Source organism: Gaeumannomyces tritici (assembly GCF_000145635.1).
Source record: "Gaeumannomyces tritici R3-111a-1 unplaced genomic scaffold supercont2.4, whole genome shotgun sequence".
Classification (NCBI taxonomy): Eukaryota; Fungi; Ascomycota; class Sordariomycetes; order Magnaporthales; family Magnaporthaceae; genus Gaeumannomyces; species Gaeumannomyces tritici.
This window is the reverse complement of record NW_008804548.1, coordinates 860,676-879,187: the sequence shown is the minus strand read 5'-3', so window position 1 is coordinate 879,187 and position 18,512 is coordinate 860,676. Positions and strand designations below refer to the sequence as shown.

At 59.5% G+C, this 18,512-nt stretch overlaps 5 protein-coding genes and 1 non-coding gene across 6 annotated transcripts; 4 read left to right on the top strand and 2 right to left on the bottom strand.

Moving 5' to 3' along the window:
- The first annotated feature begins 443 nt into the window (after window positions 1–443).
- On the top strand, window positions 444–2,228 carry GGTG_07712 (hypothetical protein). The gene is made up of 2 exons (XM_009225537.1): window positions 444–955; window positions 1,052–2,228. The coding sequence occupies exons 1-2, from the start codon at window positions 604–606 to the stop codon at window positions 1,723–1,725; spliced, it is 1,026 nt and encodes a 341-aa protein (XP_009223801.1). The 5' UTR covers window positions 444–603; the 3' UTR covers window positions 1,726–2,228.
- A 1,736-nt stretch (window positions 2,229–3,964) lies between these two features.
- GGTG_07711 (hypothetical protein) lies at window positions 3,965–7,108 on the bottom strand. The gene is made up of 3 exons (XM_009225536.1): window positions 6,727–7,108; window positions 4,969–6,669; window positions 3,965–4,808 (listed from the first exon to the last, which is right to left on the bottom strand). The coding sequence occupies exons 1-3, from the start codon at window positions 6,861–6,863 to the stop codon at window positions 4,187–4,189; spliced, it is 2,460 nt and encodes an 819-aa protein (XP_009223800.1). The 5' UTR covers window positions 6,864–7,108; the 3' UTR covers window positions 3,965–4,186.
- Window positions 7,109–7,158: 50 nt separating this feature from the next.
- GGTG_07710 (hypothetical protein) lies at window positions 7,159–9,353 on the top strand. Its single transcript, XM_009225535.1, has one exon. It carries the CDS (start codon window positions 7,645–7,647, stop codon window positions 9,088–9,090), a length of 1,446 nt encoding a protein of 481 aa, XP_009223799.1. The 5' UTR covers window positions 7,159–7,644; the 3' UTR covers window positions 9,091–9,353.
- Window positions 9,354–9,379: 26 nt separating this feature from the next.
- GGTG_20156 lies at window positions 9,380–9,474 on the bottom strand. Its single transcript has one exon. It is a non-coding gene; the product is annotated as a tRNA-Pro (tRNA).
- Window positions 9,475–9,618: 144 nt separating this feature from the next.
- Window positions 9,619–11,046, top strand: GGTG_07709 (hypothetical protein). The gene has a single exon (XM_009225534.1). It carries the CDS (start codon window positions 9,800–9,802, stop codon window positions 10,721–10,723), a length of 924 nt encoding a protein of 307 aa, XP_009223798.1. The 5' UTR covers window positions 9,619–9,799; the 3' UTR covers window positions 10,724–11,046.
- Window positions 11,047–13,215: 2,169 nt separating this feature from the next.
- On the top strand, window positions 13,216–17,448 carry GGTG_07708 (hypothetical protein). The gene is made up of 3 exons (XM_009225533.1): window positions 13,216–13,320; window positions 13,619–15,827; window positions 15,883–17,448. The coding sequence occupies exons 2-3, from the start codon at window positions 13,918–13,920 to the stop codon at window positions 17,315–17,317; spliced, it is 3,345 nt and encodes a 1,114-aa protein (XP_009223797.1). The 5' UTR covers window positions 13,216–13,320; window positions 13,619–13,917; the 3' UTR covers window positions 17,318–17,448.
- Window positions 17,449–18,512: the final 1,064 nt, after the last annotated feature.

Genomic DNA, 18,512 nt, shown 5'->3' with positions numbered 1-18,512 from the left:
GGGAAGCAGGCGACTGAAGCACGTGGATTTCTAGGAGGGCCGCCACAATGCCCGTAGATTTCGATCCGATAGCTCGGAATTAGCCAGGCACGGCCTCATAGTCGACAATGGATCCTTGCAGCATTTACGTGTAAACACAGGACTTCATCCCTAACAGCCTTCACGTTAGGCCAATATACACAAAGAAAGGGAAAGAAGGGGTCCTAGACGAGCGGGATGGTACAAGCACGGGATTCGGGGGATAGCAAGAGAGCTTTGGGCGAGGCCGGTCTGTTGGGCTAACTGGAACCCCGTGCCCGATGGTGTCATCTCCTGATACCTCCCTGCCGCACTCTGGTGGTGGCGGCAAGCAGGACACATTGAATGATTGGTTTTTATCGATCCTGTGCGGGGTAGCTGGGCCAGACAAGGTGGTAAGACCATGGGGTGGGAATCGGAGGAATCGTATGGCCCAATTGCGGCCTGGCGTCAGTATAAATCTCCCACTTCGAGGGCACACAGCTGCGTCGGCTGGAGCATTAGAAAGCAGCCAAACGAAAGGTCTCAGCACCACCTCATATCCCAGCGACAGCTACACTAGCACACAAAACCCAGCCACAAGCCATGGTTAAGCTCGCAGATGTCAAGGGGTCCAACGCCCGCATCGCGACGGAGCTGCCGCCGGGCCTGGTGGCCGTTTTCGTCGGCGGCACCAGCGGTTTGGGCGAGTACAGCTTGCTCGCTTTTGCAAAGCACGCCCGCCAACCCAAAATCTACATTATCGGCCGGTCTCAACCCGCAGCCGACCGCATAATTGCCGAGTGCGGAAAGCTGAACCCGGAGGGCGAATATTTCTTCATGCAGACAGACGCGACCCTACTCAAGAACGTCGACGAAGTGTGCCGCCAACTCAGGGAAAAGGAGAAGACCATCAACGTGCTGTTTCTCAGCATCGGCAACTTCATGTTTGGGGTCGGTACGTGCTTTCCATGCTCCTGGAAACAAGTGCGGTCAAGGCAGAGCAAAAAAGGACATTGGCAAATAACTAACCACACGACGGGGGAGCGAGCAGACACGCCAGAGGGGCTCCCCGTCATCACGGCCCTGCAATACTACGCCCGCGTGCGCTTCGCCGCAAACCTGCTCCCGCAGATCCGCGCCGCGCCGCACCTCCGCCGCGTGGTGACCGTCCTGGCGGGCACCAAGGAGGGAGCCGTGGACACGAACGACCTGCCCGCCCGCAATGTGTCGCTGGCCCGGGCCCGCGGCCACGGCACCTCGATGCAGACGCTGGCGCTCGAGCGGCTCGCCCGGTCCGCGCCCGACGTGTCCTTCGTGCACAGCTTCCCGGGCTTCGTCCGCACCAACATCGGGCGGGGGTTCGGCAGCGGCATGCGGCTGCTGTGGGCCGCCGCCATGACGCTCCTGGGGCCCTTCGCCGTGCCCAGGGACGAGAGCGGCGAGCGCCACGCGTTCCTGTGCACGAGCGCCGCGTTCCCCGCGCGCGCCGGCGGCCAGGGCGACGGGACGGACGGGGTCGCCCTCGCGCCGGGGCGGGCGGTCGCGGGCGGCACGGACGGGGAGGTCGGCAGCGGCGTCTACACGGTCGACGAGCACTGCGAGAGCGGGTCGGCGGCGGTGCGGCGGACACTGGCGAACTTGAGGGAGGACGGAACTGCGGAGGCGGCGTGGGCGCACACCGTGGGTGAGTTTGAGCGCATTACTGGGACGGCCCAGTTGGTTTGAGCCACCGCTGCCTTGCGGTGATGCTTTAGGGCTGGGGTTGTTCCGTTACAACCCCATTCCCCTAGCCCCAGACATTCACACGCAGTGTAATACCTCTACCAGACTGCCTAAGCAGCAGTTTCATGTTTAAATTCCCGTTTTACAATCTCCCCAAGGGTGCAGCCTAGAGAGGGCGTCGGCCTGCGCTTCGAGGAGAACTCTCATCGCAAACGACGACAACCAAACGAAAACGGCAACCCCGACAGCCATGCTGTGACAGTTTCCGAGTAGCCCCCGTCGTGGCTAGAGTAGTTTACTGCACAGATTGCCTTTTTGCAATATAATTTCAAATTTCTATTTTTTTCGTTTGTTGTTAAACCATTCCTTCTTCTTAGCGTTTCTTACTTTTTTATTCCTCTATTTAGTAATTTTACCTTACCAATGCTATCTTGCAACTTCGCTTGGCGAATCATTGCTTTAAATTTTAAATAGCAAACTGTTAAAAAGAATGTGGTAAACATAAGCATTGTGTAAGGTACCAACGTTAGTTGGCCTTATAAGTAGCTCTAATTATTTCTTTCATCCTCAAGTAGTATACCACCGAAAAGTGGCTATAGAACAGGAGGACTAGGCACAGGCCTCCAGGTGGTAGGCGTTTTTTAATAATAAATCTTTTAGGTCTAAGTCACTCATCACCTGTTCAGAACCTCATCAGCTTCTCCTTACAGTTTTTTTGGCTTTACTTGCTGCAAACATTTCTTCTCATTTACCCCACTTTCCCGTTCGCCCACTCGCTGCTTTGCTTTCTTACTCACCACAAATTTCTTCGAGAAAACAAAGGCTGAATTCCACACATTAAATTGCAATCACCAACATCCCGCTGCTGAGCAAACAGCACAAAACCGCGAAGAGTGCGTTTTCATTTGATACTAGTTTTACAATACGGGACGGAGTTTACCGTTCATTTTTTTGGTTCAGCACTAACCGTAGCGAGCCGCTTGTCGTCCTGCATTACAGTGTCGCGCGCCTACACCTTTGACCACATCACCAGCACGGTCGAGATTGCGGCGGCCATCTCGAGCCTGTGCGTCAAGAACGAGCAGGCCCGTAAGAACCTTGACGATCAGCGGCGCAAGATCGCGGCCCAGATCGATGAAGTGAGGAAGTCGGCTGGAAACAAAAACGAAGCCGAGTACATCGCTGCGAAGGTGGAGGCTCTGGAGCACGAGATCGGCCTCCTGGACGCGAGCGAGAAGCTCCTCGCCGCCGCCGCCACAGGCAGCCTCGTTGGCAGGAGTCCTGCTGTCCCCTCTGCCCCTTCCACGAACGCGGACGGTAAGTAGACCCAGGCCAGGAGAGCGGCCAGGCTTTGCTTCTCATCGTGGACCCCCTGGGTCGCGTGGGGAGTCATCGCCCGAAACTACGCAACGACTGACAGTGATAACAGCCAGAACCGTGCCGCAGCCAAGCCAGAAAGGGCCGAGACTTGAGCCTCCACCCGGTAGTAGCCACGCTCACGAGGATGCCGACGATGTCGGCGGTGTTGGCCATGTCAGCGATGTCAACGATGTTGGCCACGTCAACGATGTCGGCGATCTCGACGATCTCGACGATCTCGACGATCTCGACGTTTCCGTTGATCCCAGCTATTCCGATGATTCCGTCGAGCGCGGTGCACTGACCCTAGGTCACGGACGCCGTCGCTTTAGAGGCCGACGACACGCACAGATAGATCGCCTACACGTTGATTCATATACGAGGCCTAGGTGATAGATCCTCTTGGCGCCCTTCGGGGTAGCATTATATTTGCGCTTTTCCCTCCTACGGTCTCCTTGATGCGGTAGATTCCAGCTGTTCCGACATCCCCAACGTTTCGAGTAAGTTAGATATCATCCTCGGTCACCCCCCTATTAATTAGACCATTCAATTTTCCCACGCCCTCGCGATATCACTCACCTCTCCCGAATATCTCGGCTAACATATATCCCTTCTTCATCACTTTTCCCGCATCTTACAGCCAAAGTGGCGGAGAAGCAATACACAGAAGAACAGATCAGCGAGGCCTGCCGTTTGGTCCAGGGCGGCACGTCGATCCGGGCGGCTGCCGCCGCACATGGTATTCCCTACACCACCTTCTGGTAGAGATATCGGGCTGGAAGGAGGCGTGTGGCGCGTGGCGTGAACGCAACCAACGCTTGAAAGGGACAGAAATGGCGAGTCCCCTGTTGCGTCTCTACATGCGGGGGAAATGGGCCAACGGTGGATGAAGAACTATATTTCATGACGAACCTCTAGACGACGACTGATGGGACTATCGAGTGAGGGACTTGCCACGTCTCCTCGCCGTACTTTTTGTTCTCTCCTCTCTGCTTTGTTTTCCTGAGAGGCTATCGGGAACTGAGTTGCTGAGATGCGTTGGCGTCTCGATGGAAATGGGTAACCATGCGCTTGAAATCCAAGTAATTAGAAAAGAATAGGTGTCTCACCCCTCGCCTCCTTCTCTCCTGGCGCTCCGCAGCTCCTCAGCTAGCTTCATGACAAGTCTCTCGTGAATCCATTCTGCCTCGTCCTGCCTACCCATCAGCGGGCTGCGTGATCCTATCCAGCTCCAGCTGCCATCCTGTGCCGCCACAGGCGCACCACCATCCTCCCCGTTCCTGACCCCCGCACCTTGCCCATTATCACCGTCAACCCCCGGCCTAGCCGACCCGTTGCTGGCGCCGCCCTCCTCGGCCAAACGGAGTGCGCTGTGGTTGGCACTGCTGCTGCTGCCGCCGGCCCCGGCACGCCGCCGCCCGCTCCTCCCGTGGACGTGCGGCCTGGCGCGCCTGTGCGTCTCGGCGCTGCCCTCGTCCTCACCCAGCAGCCGCAGGTACCAGGCCCACTCGGCGAAGCTGTACTTCCTTGGCGGCTTGTGCTTCATGTGCTGCGACACGCGGGCGATCTCGTCGATCAGCAGGATGTGATAGTCGGCAGGGTCCTGCGGGATGGGAGGGAGCGAGATTCTTGGGCGGGGCGGTGGCAGGCCTGAAGGTTTCGCGCTGCTGACTTGCGGGTTGGGTGACTTTGTGGCGGCGCCGGCGAGGTTTGCTGTTGCGGATGCACTGTTTGGGGTGTTAGCTCGGACTTCTCCTTCTCCAGTATCATGCCACTGTCTTCAGGTTGTCATGTTTAACGGCAAGAACAACAAGAGGAATAACAAGGGGAATATGAAGAGGAATAGTAAAAAAGAAAAATAAGGATAGAAATGCCCATAGCACTAACAATTTTAATCCCCAAGATTTATGTGTAGAACTGCCATCGTTGTTGTGGTGGGCGTGGGTGTCTCGCGCTTGGTTGGGCTCTGATGTGCCGCCATTCGGCCCAGATTCGGGGCGTTTGCCACGGGCTTTGCGTCTTGCTCGAGAAGCCCCTTCCAGAACGCGCTCCTCGTCGGCGAGGGCCTCATCCGATCTGAATTTCTGCAGGCTACGAGAGTCCTCGTCACCTTCAGAATCCCCGTCCTCGTCGGAGAGCCGCCGGATGCGAGCCTGGCCGAGGAACCCAGGAGGGGTCTCCTCGACGTCGTCGTCCTCGGCAAAGAGCATACCGCACGAGATGGTGTGCAAAATGGCCTTGAAGTCCCGCAGGGCGCCCTGGTCGCCGGGGAGGATGGTGATGCCGCCGAGCTGGTTCGTCGTATCGCGGATGGCCTTGACGACGGTGTCGCCGGCGTTGGATATGAGCACCGTCATTGTCGGGAGGGCGAGAAGAGACCAGAAGACGAAAAAGGCGCGGCCGGGGTTCGACACCGGGGTGACGTCGCCGTAGCCGATTGTGGTCAGACTGACGAAGCAAAAGTAGACGCCGTCGAAATAGGTCCATCCCTGGTACGGCTCCTCGCTGTGCTTGAAGATGAGGGCGCCCAAGAGCCAGAGCAGGATCCAGGTGCTGGTCGACAGCGCCATCGCGAGCCAGCGTCTTCTCTTGGCGGCGGACTTTTGTATCCGGCGCATCAGCCTGAACTCGGTTTCCCTGCGTTGAATCTCGGAAAAGCCTGTCTTGGTGCTTCTCGGCGGTATCGGAGATCCATCGTCGCCGCGCCGTTCACCGTCGGCATCCTTGGCGTTCTCGTCTCTGACTGGCGTGAGAATGCCTTGCTCGTCATGGTCAGTCAGGCACTGGATAAGCCCCCTCCGTTTCTTCTCGATCATGCGGGCGCCAAGCATCCTCCTGCCACGCTCGAGCACCAGGCTGCGTATCGATCCAATGACCAGACCCAGGCTGATGACGCCGACGAGCGCGTAAGGGAAAAGGAGGCCGCGTCCTAGCGTGGTGGTGGCGCGGATATCGCCAAAGCCGACGGTAAACAGCGTCACGTCCGCCCAGTAGACGGCGTCAAGGTACTGCCAGCCTTCGATGGTGGAAAAGACGAGGGCGCCGAGGAGCAGGTACATGAGGAACATGATGGTCTGGACCATCAGCGTGCGCTGACTGGCCGTCAGCTGGAAATCCTTCTCGTAGCGGCCCTTGTTCGCGCCCCAGGCGGTCACGACGAGGAGGGAGGCGACGATGAAGTACAGCAGGCCGGCAAAGATGCCGTACCAAAAGGCCTGCGACCACATGTGCTCCGAGTCGGGATCGGTGAGGGTGATGTGGACCGCCGCGGAAGCCACGAGGGCCACGAGGCAGGCGGCGGAAAGGTACCAGCCGACGATGGTGATGGGCATGGCGACGGTGAACCGGATCCGCTTCGCCATGTTCAGCAGCAGGAACAGGTTCGCGACGATGGCGACGGCCAGCTGGATGGCGTTGACGGCGATGAGCCAGGTCGGGTCGGCGACGAAGGGGGCCTGGTCGACCTTTGCGCCGGGGGCCAGGCGCTGCCTCCAGGGGCGGACGAGGGCGCAGATGCTGAAGGCGGAGGCGACGGGGCCAAGCGTGCCAGCGATCATGGGGAAGGCCGACGAGGCGAACCACCAGCGTCTGCAAAAGTCCAGTCAGTTGTGTGCCACGGGGCTATAGTTGGTGTGAAGTGCGTACGTTGGGTCGACATGAGCATGGGCAGTTGGGATCTCTCGTCCCATGTCCAGCTTCCAATCCTGGCCGTTGCCGCCAGGGGCCTGCTGCTCAAACTCCTTGACATGGCGTTGGATGTGCTCCCCGCTGGCGTCGTTCATAGCGGCCGGATCGTCGGGGAGAGATCAAAGAAACCCCGTAAAAGGAGCAAAAAAGAGGTGGAGAGGTGCTCGGCGATTTTCATGTCACGTCCATGGCGATCGAATGGGCTTGCGTTTGTTGCACGGCAGAAGGAAGAAAGGCGAGAGATAAAGGCTCTAAAAGTCTGGTGATCAAAAACGAAGATTCTGGAGAGGTGGATGGTAATTTCAATTTGCCATGTCCTTTCACCGCGCCGGGCCTCCACTTCACACAGCGGCATGCCGCATCCACTGGGTCCGATGACGTGTGGTCTCGCCTGGATGTTTTACTCATGGCCTACTTGGTCTGCCGGCTAGGGCGCCTTGGATCGATCGGCCTAGCGTTCATCTTCAGCGGCCATGCAAGTCGCCGAAGCTTGTTTTTTTTCTGGGCGCAACGGCCGGCGTTAGCAAGACACCCACAGGGTTAGGTTACCGTTCTGATTGGCTGCTCTGTTGGCGAGGGGTGCGCCTGTGCATCCATGTTCCAGCGGCAGACGCAAATTTGTTCAGCTCGCCGAGTCGTCGGCGAGAGACCCGATGACCTGAACTCTGACGTTAGACATCTTTCAACCCTCCCTGGCGTATCATACACTACCTATCCCTGATCTTTGACTAGTCTAAGCCGAACCCCGGCCCCAGCGACGGTTTCGCTAGCCAGTCAACAACCAATCGCATGAGCTAGGACACAGGCCGTGGTTGGTGAAGTTCGGCGGAGTGAGGTCATGACAGGGCCCTTCTGGGAGGTGCTGTCGAGCGAATCATGAAAATATGCCACAGGCAGCTCTGTCTGCTCGCTACCCGCCCAGGCAGCCGCGCAGTGCTGTTGAGCCCTGGAAGAAGGCCGCTCTCATCGTGGTCTGAGTCCGATTGCGACCATGTTCGGCTTCGGTGCGGATCGTCCGGCCACATCACCCTGGGTCTGCACAACCTCTCGCGGCACTCGGACGACACCCCCTTGCTGATATACCTCCCGCCTTTCTCGCGCCCTGCCGGCATGCCCCTCCCGCGCTTCATCCGCCCATACCCGACAGTCGTCATCTACTATCGCTGGCCCGAGGTGACCGCGACGGACAAAGGGGATGAGACCGAGCAAGTCTCAAGCCCCCAGATTGTGCGGCCTGGGACCGACGGCGACGGCGACGGCGACGGCGATGGCGGGCCTCTCCCCATCGGCGCGCCGCACAACAGCGTGACACCCACGCCTCCCCGCTGGCCGACGCCGCTGCACGACGTGCTCCATGGATACAGCTGGATCACGCGGAACCTGGCGCCCCAGCATGCGCTCAGGCGAGACATCCACGTCTGCGGCTCTTACCTGGGCGCGTCGCTGGCCGCCGCGCTCGGCCTGACCGAGTCACAAAAGTTCAACGGTATGGCAGTCCGCAGCGTCGCTCTGCACAATGGAATCTACGACTGGACCACCTTCCTGCCCGGCCACGCGATCAACTGGTTGCCGCAGCAGGACGGGAGTTCATATAATCAAGCGGACGTGGAAATGATGCCAGAACGCGAGGAGAGAGGGGAAACGGCATTCCGTTATCTCAAGAGAGTGATGCCGACCCTGTTCGGCAGCCCGTCCAGCTTATTCGATCCCTTCGCCAGCCCCTGCCTGTTCTTTCACAACGCCGGCTTCGAGGCGCCGCCGACCTTTGACCAGCCGCTTGATGCCAACTCCGACCCTAACGATATCATCAACCTTTCTCTGCTGGAAGCGGGCCCAGATGCGGGCGGGTTCGAGCCTCGCATGAGCAGCGGCGAGGCCGCAGACAAGAACCTCGAGGTCACCTTCAAGATCCCCCGTCCGGCGCACGAAAGATTCCCGCCTTGGGGTTGGGACCTGAAGATCCCCGCGGCGCTGCTCCTGCACGAATCCCCAGCCGACGGCGACACCATCGCCATCAGCGATGGCCGAGTTGTCAAGGGACGAGGCAATACCGCGGCCGCGGCCAAGTACAGGCGGCGGTTGCTGGGCGGGATGGAAAGCAATGGATTCGCGTCGCAGGCGGGGCGGCTGGCGGCACTCATGCGCCGCAGCATCAAGCTGTCCGAGCTAGAGAGACGACCGGGGTGGGACGAAGATATTGCCGCCGTTGAGCAGGAGGCTGACCGGAGGGTGCGCCTGCGCGATGTCGGGTCGGCAGATCTAGACGACGAGGCTGTAGAGGAGACTGTTGGCAATTGGCTGGAAGAAAATATGGGATTTTGATGTCCCTTCTGGCGGTGCTTAAAGTCTTGAGATACCCTTGCGCAAACTAAACAGCGTACTTGTCGAATGTTACAATAGCGCATCACCCAGTTTGGGCCATGACGGCGAGGTAAAAATGGGTGCAGATGTTGCCGAAGAACAGAGGTATCGAGAGAGAGAAAAAAAATACGTAAAAAGGCAGAAGATAAAAGAAAACAGGGGGGAAAGGGAAGACAAATAGCATACGAGCAGTGAGAAATGTGAGCAAAATGCAAAAAGGAACCGATCATCACTTGTGGCGATGTTTGATGGGCCGCTCCGGGGATCGAACCCGGGACCTGCCGCAATCAGAGTGATCAAAGATCACAACCCAAAGCGGCAATCATACCCCTAGACCAAGCGGCCGGATGAACTTGTTGGGAGGGGCCGCCAATCTGGAGATTATACGCTTGTGTTGTGTGGGGGCGTTTGTAAGCGGCCTCTCCGCAACAGTGTCTTGGCGGCCAAGATGAACAAGCCGAGGCGTAGCTGGAAATGGGGATTTCCATCAGGTCTTTTTGCAAGTGTGATTTCAACAGCCAAATCCGCGGACTGATTGTCATTGCATCGCGGAAAAACGTCCCAACAGGTGTTTGGGGTCTCAACACTGGCACGACATTTTTGGTCTGTGTGGACAATTACAGCGGCCACTTCAGACGACAGTTCCCACCAGAAACAAGGAAAATGCACAATGGCGACCCCGACCCCTGATAAACCCACCCTCATCCTGCCCAAGAATTGGCCAGCAGACATCCCCTACCTCTACACCCCGCGGCACTCGCCAGCACTAACGGAATCCCAACTGGCCGCCATCCGCATCCCCCCAGCCCGGGCCGCCGCCCCCAACACCACAGCACCAAGCACCATCCCGCGCAGTCTGCGCCGCGGGCCCTGCCCCGCCGTCGAGATCCGTACCATCACAGACCCGCGGCACCCGGCGGCGGGCCAGCGCGGGCTCTTTGCCGCGCGGCGGCTAGAGCCGGGCGCGCTGGTGCTGCCGTACCTGGGCGAGGTGCACCCGGGCATCATGGCCGAGCCGCCGCAACCGCAGAAGGACGACGGGGGCCGGCAGCGGCAACAGCAGCAGTACAGCTACGCAGAGTCAGACTACGACCTGTGGCTATCGCGCGACGCCGACGTGGCCGTGGACGCGGCGCGGTGCGGCAACGAGGCGCGCTTCGTCAACGACTACCGCGGCGTGCCCGGCGCGGTGCGCGCCAACGCCGAGTTCAGGGAGGTCTGGGACCCGCGGCCGCAGCCGCGGCCCCGCGCGCCGGCTCCGGCCGCGGACGGCGGCGGGGAGACCGAGGCGCCGGGTGAACGTTTGCCGGTCGTGGCGGGGGAGTGGACGATGGCGGTGTTTGTGCTGCCGGTGGGGAAGAAGGCGCTCGCGAGGCAGCAGGAGCTGCTGCAGCTGCTGCAGCAGAAAAGAGGCAAGGGTTCCCGGGGCGGAGCTGGGCCTGGCGGTGGGCGAAAAGATGGGCCGCTCCGTGGGATCAACGAAGGGGAGGAGATATTGGTTAGCTACGGCAAGGGGTTCTGGGAGAAGCGAAGACAAGAAAGTGAGGCTGGTGGTCGAGGAGAACCAGACGAGCTACAAAAAGCGCCTCCCTAAAACCACCTAGGGATCCAATCCACACAAGGAATTCTGATGAGCCATGGTGAAAACCAAGGCCCGGAGCTTGGGGGCCCGTTTACTGGTTCAACACTCGGCATCTCGAATTAGGTTGGAAACTGGGCTAAGACATCAAAACCCGGGGTAAGAAGATCGTCGCAGTGGAGAGACGCGATATCGAGATGGGACGTCTTTCTTCGTTATTGGAGGAAATGTATTCCCGTGCCGTTACATCCTACCTCAAACAAACAACGGCCAATTCTTCCGGCTGCGACTGTCTGTTGGCTATCCATGAACAATCACCAAAGTTTTATCGCGCACCAACCTCGAGTGGTGAGGCTTTGAGGCCAGCCATCAGGAAGGGGGCAGGGGAGCTGTGAGGAGAGCTTAGCTCCAAAGAAGCTCACCCTGGAACCCTGGAGTGGTGTGAAGCGCGGGGGTATGTACCGACCCCCGGCATGCAGATCTGTTGTCGATCCTTTGAACGACCGGGTTGACCCTCCACACCACATCAATCCTGACAGCTCCGACCGGCAGCTTGGGAATGTACTGGCCGCTGTTCGTCTGCGGGGAGATATCTGCTCGGAGTCTTCCCGCAACCGGAGTTGAGGACGGTCTGGTTCCGCTCACAGGACAATGCCCTGGGCCTCAACCCGCGCTGCCCCCAACTTCGAACGCTCGTTCGCTTGGTTTTTTTTTTAAGACATCTCAAACGCCGAATTTTCGGCTGGTTATTCAAAGGATTTCCCCCCCATGGCGGGCTCCTCGTGGGCTCCGGTAGTCTGTGGCCCGTTTCTTACCAGAAGCTGCCGAGCGCGGGGAGGAATCGGTTGGCTGGATCATATGTGTGGACGTAATGACTCCGGAGCCAGCAGTCCGCAGCATAGGGAGCAAACCAGCTGTCAAAGGTGCATGTCAATGCATGGGTGGTCCCCCTCGCCAAGACCCAGATCGCAAGTTTCAGCATCCCATTCCAGATGCCGGTCCGGCGAGAGGCAACGTTTTTACGGTAGCGCTTGCGGCTAAACGAAGCGTGTTTCAGTATCTGCCACATGGGCGACTCTTATCTATCTAAGTGCCTCCTGATACTCAACACTGGATTTGCTCGCCGTACTGCTTCCAGAGCAGCAGCCAATTCGAGAAAGAGCGAGCGCCTAGATTCGAAGGGATGAGGGTGTCCTTATGTTGCACCGGATCTCTGGTGCGACATCGGATGTGGTCGCCCACCAAGGGAGAAAGATGTTCCAACGGCCAAGTGCCGCGTCGGAGGGACATCCGTGGCGCCAAGACCCGGAGAGAGCAAACTACATGAGCTGCATGACGCGTGACCACGGCCGGCAACCACCAGCCATAGTGGGGGCGTCGGCAAGATACAGGACCATGCGCGGTGGTCGGCGATTGTACTAGCGGGAGAGCATCCTAGCTCAAAGCACTCTGTGTGTGACATGTGGGATCTAACGCCATGAACATCCTCTCCAAGAGCAGGGTAACAACCCCACGGAGCTTCCCAGGTAGGTGGGTTTTGAGACTAGGTGGGTGTGAATGGATGGTCTACTAGTAGTAAGAACCCATCGGTCCCGGTCTTGCTGATTGGTTGTTGTTTTTTTTGTGCAAAGGGGAGCATGTGCTGGCGGTGGCAAGTTGGTTGGAACGTATTTCAAGCACAACGAGTTTAAGTTGAAAAATACTCAAACGGTAGGTTCGCTGATGATACCCAAAGACCAGGACACGGCAGGTCATGGTTCGGCAAAGAGGGTTGAGGAGGAATTATCATGTTGGTCTTGGGTCACGCAATACATGGGGGAAAAAGCAAGGCGAGCGTCTGCCGGCGAAGGTGATCAGGAGCGGGGGGGCTCGTCTCGCAGAGGTGAGGAGAGTCTAAGTGCCATCCCGCATCCGGATGGCGGAGTCGACCCTCCTTTTCGCCTGTCCAACACACTGGGGCGAGGCGGGTGTTCGATGCTGGTGTGGGAGAGTCGATCGCAGGCCTTCCCACTCAGTCCATAAGAAGACGACGGCGTGCGCTCGCCTGTGTTGAGCAGACACAAAGAAACACGTGTGTGTTTGACGGCTGCCTCTTTCCAGCACCCGCCACGCGTTACACGGGAGGGGATGCGGAGAATCGATCGAGCTTGGCCGCATGTTGCACGACATCCGACGCAGCCGACGCCGCGGAGGAGCCAAACAGGCCTGGAATGCAGCGGCCCAGGAGATCCAGTCCAGCAGCGCGCCTCCTGTCGGAAAAGCCGGGCTCGGACACACTTGAAGAAGCCGCCGGAGCCGACAGAAGCTCGCCTGTGTGAAGAGGCGCTCGGCTAAATGACCTTGGAGGCAATCCGTCCCCAGAAACAGCAGTCGCATTAGCTAAGCACACACCCCTGTGAAGATCCCAAGGCTTGACCCAATGGTCGGACCATCTTCGGATAAATGCGTATTGGATTGGCTTGGCTTTCGAGCTTCCAGTCAGAGCTCGACGCGGCCGCGGCAGGAAAAAAAAAACGACACCTCCCTCTCGGCTGGCTGGTTCTTCCTATTCCGTGAAAAAGCCCAGGACGGACGGATTTGTTCCATCGGACTACCATCGTCCTGGTCAGAAGGTACGTGTGCCTTTTTCTCTCGCTTGAACACACCTCAACCGCCATTTCGTCCTTCGCCTTTTCCCCTCCCCCCGCGCAAACCCCTTTTGCCGGCAATTCTGCTATGGATGCTATGCTCTCCAGATTGCCCTGGCGCTGGCGGCGTCGCATCGCCGTGGTTTCTTTCTGTGCGCGGCGGTCGGGTTTTGTTAATTAGCAAACAGAAGACAATCAATTGGTTTCACAGCATTGCGAGAAGCGCACCCAAGCAGAACTGCTTCCCTTCCCCATGTCATGTACTGATGCCATGGCTCTGCAGAGGACCCCGGCCGGCTCTCTCTCCCGAACCGACGCGATTGGCCGACGACCGTCACAGCTAGACTGGCGCTCTGCGCATTGTCGCAACGACTGGGTGTATTGGTGCCGCTCACAGAGGGGGAGGGACGAAGAGGAGGAAAGCGTCGCTGTGGGAATCCACCCACACGCCTCCTGCATTGGCAGCCGTCGCCTCGCAGGGGACTCGCACGCGCCTGCACCACTCGGCCCCCCGCCTTGACGCCCAGGAGGTCCCAGGTACGAACCTGATGCTGTTGGCCCCCGCCGCTGCCCGGTCTTTCGATGGACAAGCCGGCGCCGCCCGACGACGCCGAGGGCCTCTTACTGCAGCAGTACCCCTCTCCGGCAGCCGACGGCCAGGGCATCGCGGGCTACTATGACGATAGCGGCAGCCTGGCCGTCCACCACCTGCAGCTCGACGCGCCGCTGCCCCCGCCGGCGACGACAGCGATGGATTCTCCGCAGCTGAAAAACGAGGCACCCCTCTCCCCCGCCGCAGGGGAATCTCGGCCGTCGGTGGGCGGCGACGACAGCGACGAGCTGCAGCTCGCCGCGCGCCTGAGCGATAGCCTCGCCCCCATGATGGCTGCCGCTGCCGCGGCGCAGGAGGCCGCGGCCATGGCCGGCCACGACCGGAGCCACGAGCCCTTGCTGCCCCACGACGCCCCGAATCCAACGACCCAGGTCAGCGCCGAGACCGTTGCCGTTGCGAACCACGACCACGAGAACCATGCAATCCATAATCACGAGGGCCCCCCACATATCGACGTTATTGATCAGGCACAGCCCGAACTGCGAGGCCCCGTCCCCGACGCCGAAACTCTTGTGAACGAGAACAACGTCTCCGTGTCTGACAACCGCGCTTCGTCACCCGAGGATTCGATGCCCATGACCGAGAACCACGAACAACCGACGGAGATGCATAACGGACCCGTAGCGAACCATGTCGAATCTACCGAAAGCGATCAGCATCCGGAAACACAGGACGTTCAAATGGATGGTTCGGACCTGGCGAACGACGGAACAAGCCTGCATAGCCAGGCTCCTACGATGGACCACCACGGCCTGCCACTATCACCGGAAGGGGGTCGGGGGCTAGATCATCATGACCAGAACCTGCAGTCTGGGCTTCCAAACCCCTATGTATCGCCAGGACCACAGCCACCTCTGCAGGAACTGCACCACCCAGCGCCTGTGTCAGAGTCAGTACAGCAGCGACAGCAGCAACAGCCTCATCCGCCTCCGCCTCCACCACCCGCTGCTCACCAGTCTCAGCATTTTCCTCAACAGCAAACGCAGCAGCCCCTGGCACAGCAGCCCCTAGCACAACAACCCCTAGTACAGCAGCCACCACAGCAACCGCCCCGACAGCACCCATTGCAGCCTCCTCGTCCGCTACCCCAGGCACAACAACCTGGGCCGCACTATGACCCTGTACAACAGCCGCAGATGCAGCTCCCCCCGCATCTACAGATGGCTTATGGAGGAGCGCCGCATGACAACGGCATACCGCCCAGGAAGCGCTCAAAGGTTTCTCGGGCCTGCGACGCGTGTCGGCGCAAAAAAGTAAAATGCGACTCGATTTCCGAGACTGGTGAGGTGGCGTGCACAAACTGCAGGCGCTCGCAGATTCGATGTGATTTCAGCCGAATACCGCAGAAGCGCGGACCCAGTAAGGGGTACATCAAAGAGCTTGCAGACAGAATCAACTCGATCGAGGGGAAGCTGGGGAACCAAGCCTTGGCGGGCGAGTTTATGGAACAGCTGGCGGGCGCACCAAGGCGAGAGTCGTCGGATACATTCTCCCCCTCGCCTTCGGCTCCTTTAAATGAAAACGCCAAGCGGCCGTTCTCAAGCATGTCGGCAGAAGCAACCACCTTCAACACGCCAGTTTCAAGCAAGTCTGCCGCTGCTGCGAACTGGCCGACGGAGCCGCGGCCAATCCATCCCTACCCAGCACCGGCCACACCAGGACAGAAGCCTCCCTACTCGGTGAATAATTTGGCCCCAAGGCTTGTCCCTGCCCCGGCACCGGCCCCGGCTCCAGCACCAGTCTTAGAAGCACAAACCCCGTCAAGACCACCACCCATTCACGTCGAGACCCCAGCGCCTGCTGTAGCCGACACTCGGGCCTCTATCGATGCGATACCTAACGGCACATGTCGTGATATTGACGACAACGTCTTCCACGGGTAGGTAAGCGCATGTAGTTGACCTCTCGGGCGGCCAGACTAACACGACATGCAGGTATCTCACCATCGTTCACCCCACATTCCCGCTCTTGGCAAGCGTAAAGACGGTTGTGCAGTCCAACCTGGGACAGTGTCCACCTGTGCTGCAGAAGGCCTTCCACGAAGCTCTAGTGTCGACTATGCATTCATTCCATGCCATGCCGGCCGGGGTTGCTGCAGGCGACGCAAAGGCAGCCAATCGTTTACTGTCCGAGTGGGAGTCTAACGGTGGGTCTCAGGGCTCGTCCATGGCCGACCTGGTGCACCTGCAGAGTCTGCTGCTACTGGCCATCGAGGCGGACAACCACGGGCCCGCAGCGCTGCGCGGGCAGCACGGGAGCCCGTCCAAGACCAGCTACCTCGGGCGCGCCGTGGCAGTGGCATACGCCATGGGGTTGCGGACCGCGCAGGTCATGGAGGACGGCTGGCCGGAGCCTGATTCGGACCCCGAGTCGGAAGACATGGTTGCGCTCCGGGCGTGGTGGAGTCTTGTAGCACTGGACCGGTTCAACGCCGTAGGGACGGCACAGGGGCTGCTGGTCCCGCAGGGCAGCATACATGTCGGGCCCGGACTTCGGAACCTGCTGGGCGAGGCAGGATACCAGTTCGTGAAGCTGTGTTTCGTGCTGGGCCACTACGTCGAGGCGTTCCTTACGTCGGCACGGCCGCTGACCATGGTGCCGGGGGCCAGCCAGCTGGTGCTGAGCCAGTCGCTCGCCGTCGGCATCGAGATGTGGCGCATGGACTTCCCGGCCAGCATCACACCCAAGTCGCACCCGGTGCTGCACTTTGCCTACTGGCACTGCCGGCTGCTCTCCTACCTCTTCACGCCGTCGTCGCAGTCGACGGAGCTGCTGTGGGCGGCCAAGGGCCTGCTGGACGACCTGACGGCCAGCCACGTAGCGCTCAGCCCGCTGAACCACAACGTCGTCGCCCTGGCCGGCCTGTGCCTCGCCGAGCTGGCCCGGGTGCCCAAGACGCGCGAGGAGGCGCGCGACCTGATGGCCAACGAGCTCATGGGCGGCAACACGGCCCCGTCGACGTGGGACAATGTCATCCGCGAGAAGATGGCGGCCATGGAGGCCGGCGCCTCCCGGCCGGCCTCGTCGGCGTCGGCGTCGACTAGCATCGAGGCCACGGCCAGCCAGAGCCTGAAGCGACTCGCCGACCTCGCGGCCGCTACCAAGACGGGCCTCGCCGCGACGGCGTCGGCGGCCGCGGCCATTATGAACAGCGGCGGCAACGGCAAGAGCGAAAATGCCGTGAGCAACGGCGACGGCTCTGGCGGCGCGCCCGAGGTGGAGGCGGCCGCGCCGGACGGTTATAGTGCCGGGCGGGACCGCACGCTGCCCGGCAGGCTGCGGGGCCCGGCGGAAAACTACGAGAACCTCGGGTTCGACCCGCGGCCGATGCTGCGGTCTGGATATCTCAATGCGCTTGGTGGGGCATAGGACGCTGCTGCGGCTTTTGCTCTAGCTACATGTAGAATACTAGGTAGTGGAACGAGTTTGTTCTACCAACGAGCCCTATTGACTGCTTCAGAGGCCATTTATGCCAACGACACGTCAAAACGGCCTGCCGCGTGGCGTGTAGTCGAGTAATTTTTGCATAAATATTTTGGGTCCGCTGTCCACCTCAGCGCGGCAGTGGTGTTGGCAGCAAGTCTTGTGAGACCGAATTCAGGCCGAGTACGGCCAGTCTATGCCGCGCCTCCGTCGCGCGTACAAACTATAAGCTCCTCACCACCACGGAGGAGGAGGAGGAGCACAGCCTGCACGCTTGCGAGGCGAGGAGTGGCAACACCCCCTGGCCGCGCCCCCGTTTTCACCCGTTGTGGTGGGCCCGCTTGCACACCATCTCGTGCGGTAGGCAGGTCGCTCTTGCCTGGAACCGAGAACTTTATTGCGACTTCCTTTTGTGCTTTTTATTCACGCCCCATTCTCTCCTTTTACGTGGCATCTTTGTGGCCTTAACTAATGCTTATTTTTCTTTGAGATTCCAAGTCGCACAAGTACGTTTACTGCTGCGACCACAAGAAGGCTGGCAAAGATTGCCACGGCGCTTTTACTGCGGACAAAACTGCTTCTAAATGATCTACAAGTGGCCGTCGCCCGACGGGCCCGCGGTGCAGAGCGGCGAGCACATTTTGGATGTCGATCTAACGCGACAAGCGTAAACGGCTTGCGTCAGATAGGTACTCGGCACACAATGCGTCACCTGCCCGCAGCCCTCGCCGGCGCCGCCTATTAAGTCCTCTGAACTATGCGCGTTATTGTAGCTGCCGTCCTCCAGGTCCGGTTCCCGAAGTGCCGGGTTCGGTGGGTGACTGCTGAGTACGAGCATATCGGAAAGGGAAAACATGGAGCGGACACCGGGTTCAGTTGGTGAGATGATACGCAGGCACGCCCACCACACACGGCAAAAAACAAAGCAGTTTTACAAGCCCAAGGAGTTAGAGCTGTAAATGCTATAAGCCTTCTTATTCATATTTTCTTCTCATTTCTATTCCTGTTATTATTCTTATTGTTATTCCTGTCGTTATCCTGATTTTATTCCTACTCCTGCTCGTCTTCCAGTCTAGTAGCTATTCTGTTGCTCAGGAGGGACTGCCATCTTGTTCGCGGTGGGCGTGGCAGGCACATAGGG

Excerpts from the sequence above, each read along its gene's own strand:
- GGTG_07709 (XM_009225534.1), top strand. The coding sequence starts at position 9,800 with ATGGCGACCCCGACCCCTGATAAACCCACCCTCATCCTGCCCAAGAAT.
- GGTG_07710 (XM_009225535.1), top strand. The coding sequence starts at position 7,645 with ATGAAAATATGCCACAGGCAGCTCTGTCTGCTCGCTACCCGCCCAGGC.
- GGTG_07711 (XM_009225536.1), bottom strand. The coding sequence starts at position 6,863 with ATGAACGACGCCAGCGGGGAGCACATCCAACGCCATGTCAAGGAGTTT. Across the intron at positions 6,670-6,726 it reads CATGCTCATGTCGACCCAAC|ACGCTGGTGGTTCGCCTCGT; the intron begins GTACGCACTTCA and ends GGACTTTTGCAG. Across the intron at positions 4,809-4,968 it reads AAATCTTGGGGATTAAAATT|TGCATCCGCAACAGCAAACC; the intron begins GTTAGTGCTATG and ends CACCCCAAACAG.
- GGTG_07708 (XM_009225533.1), top strand. The coding sequence starts at position 13,918 with ATGGACAAGCCGGCGCCGCCCGACGACGCCGAGGGCCTCTTACTGCAG. Across the intron at positions 15,828-15,882 it reads GACGACAACGTCTTCCACGG|GTATCTCACCATCGTTCACC; the intron begins GTAGGTAAGCGC and ends CACGACATGCAG.
- GGTG_07712 (XM_009225537.1), top strand. The coding sequence starts at position 604 with ATGGTTAAGCTCGCAGATGTCAAGGGGTCCAACGCCCGCATCGCGACG. Across the intron at positions 956-1,051 it reads CAACTTCATGTTTGGGGTCG|ACACGCCAGAGGGGCTCCCC; the intron begins GTACGTGCTTTC and ends GGGAGCGAGCAG.